General features: G+C 35.0%; 2 protein-coding genes across 2 annotated transcripts; both read left to right on the top strand.

The window, feature by feature from the left end:
- Positions 1-1952: 1952 nt before the first annotated feature.
- On the top strand, positions 1953-4740 carry LOC149955613 (uncharacterized). The gene is made up of 8 exons (XM_090166713.1): positions 1953-1974; positions 2116-2271; positions 2842-3001; positions 3541-3755; positions 3819-4099; positions 4226-4463; positions 4547-4598; positions 4654-4740. Exons 2-8 carry the CDS (start codon positions 2128-2130, stop codon positions 4695-4697), a joined length of 1134 nt encoding a protein of 377 aa, XP_090022839.1. The 5' UTR covers positions 1953-1974; positions 2116-2127; the 3' UTR covers positions 4698-4740.
- Positions 4741-5540: 800 nt separating this feature from the next.
- LOC149955612 (uncharacterized) lies at positions 5541-8096 on the top strand. Its single transcript, XM_090166712.1, has 6 exons — positions 5541-5822; positions 5888-6417; positions 6479-6545; positions 6588-6970; positions 7470-7707; positions 7758-8096. Exons 1-6 carry the CDS (start codon positions 5541-5543, stop codon positions 8094-8096), a joined length of 1839 nt encoding a protein of 612 aa, XP_090022838.1.
- Positions 8097-10392: the final 2296 nt, after the last annotated feature.

The raw sequence follows: 10392 nt of genomic DNA, 5'->3' as shown, positions 1-10392 counted from the left end.
TGCGCAAATGAAAAACGCTTTAATGGGAAACTGCGGAAATGAGATACTGCGCAAAAGGAAAACCGCGAAATTGCATATGCGGTAATGGGAAATGCGTAAATGGGAACTGCGCAGTTGGCCCATTACCATAAATTCAATATCTTTGAAAATGTGTTAAGTCACAAATGTTTTCAAGTGAACAAGTAATGTGTGGTTAGTTGGAAGATGCATTTTAAGATGAATTCTTATTCGTTCCAGATACCGAAGATTGTTTTCAATAAAAATCAAGATGTTTAACAAAACCATTCTTCTTGGGCGCACCCCGGTATGTATTGGTATCGCACTAAAAAGTAAAGCCTCAATGTTTTATTGCAACATCAAACGCACTTAGTATCTAGGCATATTAGTAATAACCCCTTAGTTAGCCTTTTCAGTTTAAATAGAGCCACGTAACGACCAAAGCGAGAAGCTCACAAACTGCTGGATTTTCGTCTGCTAAGCAGACGCTTTGCGATTTATCCCTTGCTTAGCAGACGAAAATCCAGAAGTTAATGAGAAGGAAATAAGTAATAATTGTTTAGTATAATTAACACGTTTTAAAACTCACGTTGACTTCTGATGAATGACCGATTTCTTTGTTTTGTGCCTTTAGGATTTGTTTATGTCTGACGCGTATGGCAAACTCATTGATTTTTTGCTTTATTCAATAACAAACTTTTGTCATTTCAAGTAAGTCGTTTTAAAAGTCAATTAAATAATCGCGTTGGCGGTTTTATAAGTGGGATCATATTTTTACAAAGATTTAATGGAAATGCATAAATACATTTCATGATAGTTTTGCCTATGAGTAAAACCAGGTCTATAACATCCAATTTTCTAGAAATTTTAGTTGCTTGAAACTATGGAATTGTCACTTATCAAGTAGTTTCAGCCGTGTAGCTTATGAAACAACGGCTTGAAAATTTTCTATACATTGTAAAATATTTATGATATCTTATATAGAATATATGCCTTCTGGTTTCCTAAGAATATTCGTAAAATAAAACTTTTGCAAGGGTTAATAATTTAGTTTTATAAAACGATCAAAATGACTATAGAAATTATAAAGATTTTTATTTAGAAATGTTTCTAGCGTTTGATCCAAAAAAAATAAACCATAAGAAACAAGTCATATTCAAATTTCATGGTTTAATTTATTTATTCCCAACAGCCATGGGGGCAGTATTTAAAATAAAATACTAAATACTTCAAGGATAAGTATTTACAATAAAATACTAAATACTTCAAGAAAAAGTATTTAAAATAATATACTAAATACTTCAAGGAAAAGTATTTATAATAAAATACTAAATACTTTAAAGAAAAGTATTTAAAAAAAAACTTAATAATTCTATGAAAAGTATTTAAAATAAAATACTTAATACTTCAAGAAAAAGTATTTAAATTAAAATAATAAATACTTCAAGAAAAAGTATTTAAAATAAAATACTTAATACTTCAAGAAAAAGTATTTAAAATAAAATACTTAATACTTCAAGAAAAAGTATTTATATGAAACAGTAAAGGAATTTTTATTTACAATGAAATACTAAATAGTAAAGGAATTGTTATTTACAATAAAATACTAAATAGTAAAAGAATTTTTAATTAAAATAAAATATTATATAGTACAGGAATATTTATTTAAAATGAAATACTAAATAGTAAAGAAATATTTATTTAAAATGAATTACTAAATAGCAAAGGAATATTTATTTTAAATTAAATAATAAATAGTAAAGGAATATTTATTTAAAATTAAATACTAAATATTTCATGGACAATGTATAAAAATAATAAATTAAGGAAAAATCTATAAAAGTAAAAAACATAGATGAGAAGATATTTTGACATACTTTACTTTAAAAATTGATAATGTTTTTCAGTGTCGAAATAGTTGAAATTAGTACAAAAAAGTTACGGAATGATTCAGTAACTATCACAAGTAGCAATCAAGTGAGTTTGCAAATATTTCAAATAAAATAAAATCTAATATTCATAAATGCATTCAATGCGCGGAACATATTTCTCAATCGTAGATTTAGACACATTCTGTTATCTATAATTACGTTTTTAAAATTTAAGTGTGTTTTCTAGACTCTCGACCTAATGGCGTATTTGTATGCTATGAACTACAATCGTTTTCAAAAGGGAAAGTATCTTTCACCGGCGGAAACTAGTCCTTTTATAATCTTAAGCAAAAATCCTTTTAGAAAAGAAAAGCATTATTCTGAAAATGTGTTTCCGACCAATGTAAGTAAGACAAAGTTTTCTGAATTTTTCAAAATTTTATCATAGATTTCTGATCGAGGCATCTGGAAAACAAGGCAAGTATTTTAAAGGATCGGTCATGGTTGATATTTATCAGTTTGCTTTATTTGCAAATAGTCATTTAGGATTTTTTTCTACTTTTTCATACAAGTCGAGAAATTGCTGGTTACCTTAAACGCTAAATTAACACTCAGATTTTTGAATTATATATAAAATTTTCTGAAAATAGTTTTAATTAATATAAGTGATTATAAAATTAGTAAATTATTTACCATTTTAGTAAATAAAGATGAACAGTTTACATGGAAAAAGGGTTTTGCTATTTGTAAACTAACGTGATTTCAATTGTCATAACTATAAATACTAAATTTAGAACAGATTTTTAAATTATCTATCGAAAATTAACTCATTTTCAGTAATCACGCAAGTGGATAAAATGAACAGAGTCTTAGTAAACGTTAAGAAAATTCCATTTACTGTAAAAAATTATAAAATGTGCAATGCAAATGGTTTTAAATTACTTGTCAACTAACACGATTTACATTTTTTCAGATTGGTATTTGCGTTTGTTTTTTCATTTTAATTGGACCTTTGTTTCTTTGTATGCCAAAATTGCCACTTTGGAAGTTTCAACGTCGTAATAAATACTGGATTTATGTCAAACTGTACCTGAAAGAAATGCAAACTCTCGTTAAAGTGTTACTTAAGCAAGGTCGGTCTTAAATATCTAAATCTACGTGTAACACGCGCTTATTATTAATCGACGCTATAAACGAGGGGCTGACCATTATCCGTAATATGTGTACATGCCTGTAGCTTTGACTGTACTAAAGTGATTACGTAATCGCTTACAGATAAAGCACTACCAAAGGCTGCATTTTCTGTAATCGGTGTACAGTATTTGAGGAAGTGGTTAGCCTCTCGGCTATAAAAAATCTTTTTACCCGAAATTTTGACCTCTCTACCATAACACTGAATTCTCCCGAAATGAAAAGCCCGCAGTACCCGAAATTTTATTTTTTATTACCCAATAAAAAAGATACAATTCAAAAATAAAAATAGCTTATATCTTACGAGAGCTTTAGAGCTTCTTTTCTCCCCTCTAAAAAACCAGGTTCAATTTAAAGAAAAAAGCATACATCTTTTTACATTTTCGTTTGAGTAAAGATTGAAGAACAAAACAACGATTTCTACGTCCGTGCAAAGGATGTAGTAATTTGTACTAATAACACTAAATTGAACATTCTACAGGCACGAAAACTTCCACAATTAAAAGCTACAACATAATGTTTGGGACTTGGATTATAGGAATTTTGTTTCTTAATATTTTATTGCAATGTTTGTTGAAATCCGAGTTTTCAACTATCGAATATGTGAAACTGAACACGATAAAAGATGTGCTTCAAAATTTGCATAAAGTGAAAGCTTTTTTATTCATTCGAACACATATTCACGACTACTTAAAAGTGAGTTAATGCATTTAACATATTTATTTTCTTCGTTTTGAATCAATTTTAAATACTTTTTAGAACTCTCATGATGAGCTGAATTATAAACTTTGGAAATATGTGCATGACCGAAACGAAATTGGAGATATGCGGAAAATGGCATTATCAATGGATAGAATCATTGAAGCTAAACATTTTGCGTTATTCCTGCCTAAAAGCTTCTTATTAGTTTTTGGCGTTGAACTATTATTTTTAAACGATGAAGATTTTTTGTACATCGGAAAACCGTTGATTAGTGGAAGTTTTGCTATTCCCATTTCAAATCATTTCGACATGAATTGTGCCGAGATACTTAATCAAAGGTACGGGCCCATATCGATATGTGGGTCAATTCACGAAACAGACAAAGTTGCGCGTCAACATATTACTTCAAAACTAAAGCAATAACAAGTTCATTATATGGTATAATGATATATTTATCTCTATAGATTTCTCAAAGCTCAAGAAATTCATTTATCAGAACTGCAAGAAAAATCAAAGATGTGGGAAGTGGAGAAAAAGATTTTCAGAGCCGAGGAAAAGGTCTTGGACTTCTGCATGAATATGATCGAATTTAAATCAATTATCGAAATTTTTCCGATTTTTTATTTCTTTGCCCTTTGGACACTTATCTGCGAACTTGTGAATTACTGGAAATCACCTACTCTTCTCAAGCAAAAAACAAAAGTAACTAAAATTGAAAACTTAATTATAGGAAATTAATTATAGTTAACGTTAATTTCCATGCCATTAAAATATTTATCTTTAAGAGCACAAATCCATGCCTCTACTTGGGATGCTTATCCTGTCGTATCGCGTATGGTAAGATAACTCTGACGGCTTTGGCTCCGCCCATCTCACGTTGTTGTTTGTTAAGGTAAAAACCGTCAGCCAAATCAAGACGAAAATCTGCGGCCTTAAGCATTCCAATTTGAGGTTTCGATTCCTGTTAAGAGCTTTATCAATAACAATTCGTAATTTTACCTGCAAATAGGTTTCCAAAAGTTCTAGAAATGTATGTTTACGTTCTACAAGAAAAATTAAAGTTGTAACAAGAAGAAAAAAAGAGATTCAATTACTTAGAAAAGGTTTTGGATTTCCGTATGCATACGATCGAATTTACATAAATCTTTGATGGTCTCCAATGTATGTTAATTATTTGCCCATTTCAACCTTACATTGTGAACTTGTATATTTTCTGTTTGTTATAAAAGCTTTCTCTATTAATCAATAACACCAATAAGTGCTTTGATTACTATGGTTCAATCATATTTATTGAAATATTTACCTTAATTCCAAAACTAGGTATCTCAGAAAATTCTACTTGAGAAAATAAATTTAAAAGTTAAAAACTACTACTAAGCAATCCTTTTTAAAAATTATAAAATAAATAAATAATAACCGTAATAGTACGTTGACACTATTTTAAACATAAATGGATGTTGAAATGCTATTTTGTACAGTAACAATTCTAAGGGTGTAACCCATTAAGGCGTTTTGGGTTTCGAGCACAGTAACAGTCAAGGACGAAATTAAGATGAAATTGACCTAGATGATCTACTGAGATTCTTACGCATCGAGATCACGTGTCGAGACCGCGCTTTCGCTATAAATAAGTCAACCACCGTGAACAAAGCGACGGAGAAGGGTCGTCACGACGCAAGCAGCGTCCGCCACTTCTCTCACCGTTGACGTTCAAGCATCTATAGGCCATGTCCATTTTGCGAAGACCCGCGACATAGCCCAGCAGAATGTAAGAAATATATGGTCAAGGAAAGGAGAGAGATCGCTGCTCAAAGAGGATTCTGCTTCATTTGTCTTAAAAATAATCACCGAGCTAACAGATGCAATTTGAGAAATAGAAGGTCGTGCAGATTATGCAACAGAAAACATCACGTGAGCTTATGCGATACTGAAATAGCGAAGTGCGAAGATCAAAGGAATCTGAATCAAAATACCAGCATCAAAGCGCCATACCCTACCCCTACAGTCGGGGTCCTGAACCAAACCTCGCGCACTGCTAGTACAGGAAGCGGAATTTCCGGGGTACAGTTGTCATCTATAACGAAGGAACCCACCATTTTTTACAAACCGCTTTGGTTTTGGCGGAGAGTCAAGAAACTGGAAAAATATCACCGATTCGTTGCCTGTTAGATCCTGGAGCGCATAGATCGTTTATTAAACGGGACGTATCCAGAACACTGGGACTACAGATCGTTGGCGAAGAGGAAATTGACGTCTATGGATTTGAAAATAACTTTCCAATCAAGTTCAAGCGAAGGAGGGTACGCGTGTTAATCCGCAATTTGACAGAACCCACTAAAAGTATAGTCATCGAAGCTTTAGAAACCCCATCAGTGACAGGCGCCATGTTTTCCGTACCTGGAGAGGACATTCGGAGAAAAATGGAAGAGCGCGGATTACCAATGGCAGACGCGTTCGAAGTCAACGGAGTCCAGAGTACCGCTTCGATGTTTGATTTACTTATCGGTACAGAATTCTATTGGAGAATAATGACAACGAAAACGGAACGCTTTACCCTGGTCGCGATGGAGTTCATATTTGGTTGGGTTATTCACGGGCCTACATCCGTAGGGGTTATGCCCGTTGGCATCAATACAGTAGCCGTCATGAAAGTCACGTGCGAATGCGAACACGAAGAATTGCTCGTGTCAAAACAACTCGAAGCGTTTTGGGATTAGATTCAATCGGAATCCAGGAGAAAGAGAAAGAATCGGACGCTACGAAGAGAATTCAGATGATGGAATTGTTTGACATTGATGGTCATCCAGTTTTTTTTATCTTCCGCAGCGTAGAGTCGTCAGAAACCAAAGCGAAACCACGAAACTTCGCATTGTTTACGACGCCTCGTCCTACGCAGTCGGAAAGCCATCTCTCAACGATTGCCTCGAATCTGGTCCTAATTTAAATCCGGAGCTATATGCAATTTTAATCCGCTTCAGAGAAAGAAAAGTAGCGGTTGTTGGGGACATAGAGAAAGCCTTCCTCCAGATTTCTATTGTCGAGGCCGATCGACACGCGGTCCGTTTCCTATGGGCGGACATACCAGATCCAAATTCCACATTCAAGGCGTACAGATATGCGAGAGTTCCGTTCGGTTTGACAAGTTCGCCGTTTCATCTCGCCGCTACAATTCGCCATCATTTGAAAAGTACCAAGAGGAGTTTCCAGACGTAGTTGAAAAGATAGACCGTGGGAATTTTGATAGCGCTACTGAAGCGTTAAATATTACTTCCAAAGCCGAAGCTATCACGCGAGAAGCCAGTATGAATTTAAGAAAGTGGCGTAGTAATTCCACGGAACTAAAGCGACTATGGACTTCCAACGGTGATGAAAACGAAAATCTAAAGACCCTCCAGAATTAAGCGCAAACTAAAGTCTTGGGTCTCACCTGGAATACCAACTTGGACACATTCATTTTTGATCTCGACTCATTATTGCAGGTTCTAATTGCCAAAATAAAACACGAAACGCTGGGTTCTCAAGGCCATGGCTCGAATATTCGATCCTCTAGGTCTCTTGTCACCGTTCACCGTGAGAGCCAAATTCCTGTTTCAGGAGATCTGGGAGAAACTTTTCGACATAATTACCCGCTTTACGATGGAACGAAAAAATATCTAACCAGTTCGCTGTCAAATTCAATGATTGGTGTGAAGAACTTTCTAACCTCAGAAGGGTAGTCATACCCCACCACTATTACGTCGAAGCTGGAGAGCGATCAATTGATGAACCCGAGCTGCACATATTCGTAGACGCCAGTGAAAAGGGTTTCGCGGCAGTGGCTTACCCGCGCTATGAAGTCAGCAAAGCCAAGTTCAAAACAGCGCTAGTTTCGGCCAAAACAAGAGCATCGCCGCTAAAGAAGAAACTGACATTGCCACGTTTAGAACTGATGGGAGGCGTTCTCAGGGTCAGATTGGCCAAAACGCTAAAAGCTTCATTTTCCATCTACCCAAAAAGCACGCATTTTTGGACCGACTCTCAAATCGTCCTTTGTTTGATCAATCGTTCGGAATATCAAAAAAAAAAACAATTCGTTCACAACCTATAGTACGAGAAATCCTGGCCAACAGCGACGCGGAGAGCTGGAATCACGTACGAGGCAATGAGAATCCAGCGGATCTTCCCACACGAAGACGTAGAGTCAAAGATCTGATAACTAACACCATGTGCTGGCACGTGCCAGAACTTCTAAGATATTCAAATCTGCCGCCTCCCACAACTGGTGAAATGAGCGAAGAGGTTGAAGAAGCAATTCAAAAGGAATTAAAACTGGAATATCGCGAGCCAATCACTTAAGCTATCATCAACCCAAAGCCAGCAATTGAAGTCCCCGATGTGCGGGAAATCGAAGCGCGAACGGAAACTGCAATTCCCGCTCCAAAAACTTGGTTGGATATTGAGAACTTCAGCTCGCTCACAAAGGTCAATCGGATTACAGTCATATTCCTTCGTTTCATCCATTACCTAAGAACTAAAACGGCGGACTCTGGGCCCATAACAGCGGATGAAATCGAACGGGGGAGTGGAAGGGGATGGAACGCGATAGCTTATAATTCCTAAATGGGCTTTATTTGCCCGAGTTATGGTAGTGCCATCTATAATATATTTTATCTATCATTTAAAAAAATTATCGTCCTTAGTCCTAGCCCACGAGCACGTGGTTATACATTTGATAGTTATTCCATTATTCAGTTCGCGATTTTTGATAGTCACGCTTTGTTTTTGGTTTGCAATAATGAAATACATGTATTTGCCGTGTACGTGTACAACAAATTTTTCTCGAAAGTGCGCTTGTAGGGCAAAAAATTTAATTTTCTTGAGAAATTGCAAATGTGGAAGTACTTAGGGTTGCCTAAAGGGTAAAGAACACGTTCAACCGATGCCTAAAGCAAAAAGGTCCATATTGTCGATTAAAAACGCTGAATGTAAGAACCTCATTGTTATTATTTTTACTAGGCGACTTATCTGTGCTCATGTATTATTATATTATTTTGTAGATACTGATGAAACTGAAATGGTCTCCAACAATGTAAAGCTGCAGAAGGTAGGTGTTGGAACTTAGCACAAACGGTAAAACAGAATTATTTATTTGAATATCTACCTTTAGTCAAAAAACCAAATAGAGTCAAACATTAAGAAGAATGCCACTCAACGTTCTATAAGCATTTCAACTCCCATTGCAAAAAGGCCACAGAAACGTAAAATATAAAGTGTAGTCTCTGTGGAAAATGTAGAGCTAGGGGAAAATGTGAAGCCGGTGGAAAGTGTTTGTATGCTTCATATAAAATATTTAGTCAATGTTTTGATTTTTTCTACTGCTCTTGCAGCTGCGAAAGGGGGCCTTAGATAAATTGGTCATATCTGAACTGTCAGTTCCTGAAATGATAATAATACTGACAAAAATTCAGCATGAAAATCCTCACATAATTTTAAAAAGTTATTTGGAACCAAGTGAGAATTAATATCATGGATAAGGGGATGCTGGTGTGGAAGATATTCAACAGTATGAAATTGTACTTCAGGAATTTGCTGAAAAAGAAAATCAAGCTAATCACTTTTGTCAGGACCCGCCAAACTCTCCACCAAATCCCCCTAATAATGTGGGTCACCCTAACTGGTGCAAATGCAATATATGTGTGGAAATGGACACCCCACTAGAAAGAAAATGCTGTTCAAGACGTAGGAATTATGGCTGTATTACAGAGTATCACAATTTCATTAAGCTAATTTTGAACAGAGAAGTGCTAGAGGTCCAAATGGAAATGCGTGCAAATTTGGTATTTTTAAATGACAATAATGGTGATTTCAACAAACGCTACCGTTTCTCAGCTTACCGCCAATATGTATTTTGGCAATGGGGTAAGCTGGGATACGGTAATCGCAGACTAATTCCATCATGTGTTGTTAATAAAATTAGGACAACTTATCCTAGCCCAAACAACAGATACGTAGACTTTAAGGAATCATTTTAAATTATTTTGCCAGGTAGAAAATGAAATATTTCAATAACTAAACCTTAATTGGTAAAACTGAAATTACGTGCTTATCAAATTTTTCATATTTTTCTCTTGTTGAAAGCAATTCACTCTTCTAGGGACCAGGTGTCTTTGCAATGGTTTTTCTTTTAGTAGTGATTGCAGGATTTTCCGGGAACATGTCATCTAGATTTCTTACTATTTCGCCAGATAATGTTAGATTCAACAGTTCTTTTGCATAGTGATGTGTTTTTGGAATTTTAACTTGGACAATGGTCCATTTGTTAGTCACCTTTGAACTCTTGCGTTTCATCCTAATAAGAAACTTTCAATTACTCATCATGTTCAACAAAACAAAGCCCTAACAGTTGGATTAGTACTATAGAAAGTAAGTTTAAGTGTTTGCCTTCAACCTTCCTAATAGTTTCAAACTAGCCACAATAGGTGCTTAAATAATTCATTCTCCCAGGAAAACGCCAAGTAATATTTCCGAGAGACAGGACCCGCAAGGTATTGTTTACATAGTACTTGTGGAAATAACGTCATGTTTTTGACAAGCTTTAATATGTCAAAAAAGCAACCTATTTAAAAGGGAACAGTTGTTGCTGCCATAAAAG

This window comes from Leiobunum rupestre, chromosome 2 (genome assembly GCF_980474605.1).
Source record: "Leiobunum rupestre chromosome 2, qqLeiRupe1.1.hap1, whole genome shotgun sequence".
Lineage (NCBI taxonomy): Eukaryota > Metazoa > Arthropoda > Arachnida > Opiliones > Sclerosomatidae > Leiobunum > Leiobunum rupestre.
Note: the sequence above shows the minus strand (reverse complement) of the source record. Positions and strands in the feature narration are given on the sequence as shown.

Excerpts from the sequence above, each read along its gene's own strand:
- LOC149955613 (XM_090166713.1), top strand. The coding sequence starts at position 2,128 with ATGGCGTATTTGTATGCTATGAACTACAATCGTTTTCAAAAGGGAAAG. Across the intron at positions 3,002-3,540 it reads TAAAGTGTTACTTAAGCAAG|GCACGAAAACTTCCACAATT; the intron begins GTCGGTCTTAAA and ends AACATTCTACAG. Across the intron at positions 4,100-4,225 it reads GCCGAGATACTTAATCAAAG|ATTTCTCAAAGCTCAAGAAA; the intron begins GTACGGGCCCAT and ends TTATCTCTATAG.
- LOC149955612 (XM_090166712.1), top strand. The coding sequence starts at position 5,541 with ATGGTCAAGGAAAGGAGAGAGATCGCTGCTCAAAGAGGATTCTGCTTC. Across the intron at positions 5,823-5,887 it reads CAGGAAGCGGAATTTCCGGG|AGTCAAGAAACTGGAAAAAT; the intron begins GTACAGTTGTCA and ends GTTTTGGCGGAG. Across the intron at positions 6,418-6,478 it reads GTAGCCGTCATGAAAGTCAC|ATTCAATCGGAATCCAGGAG; the intron begins GTGCGAATGCGA and ends TTTTGGGATTAG.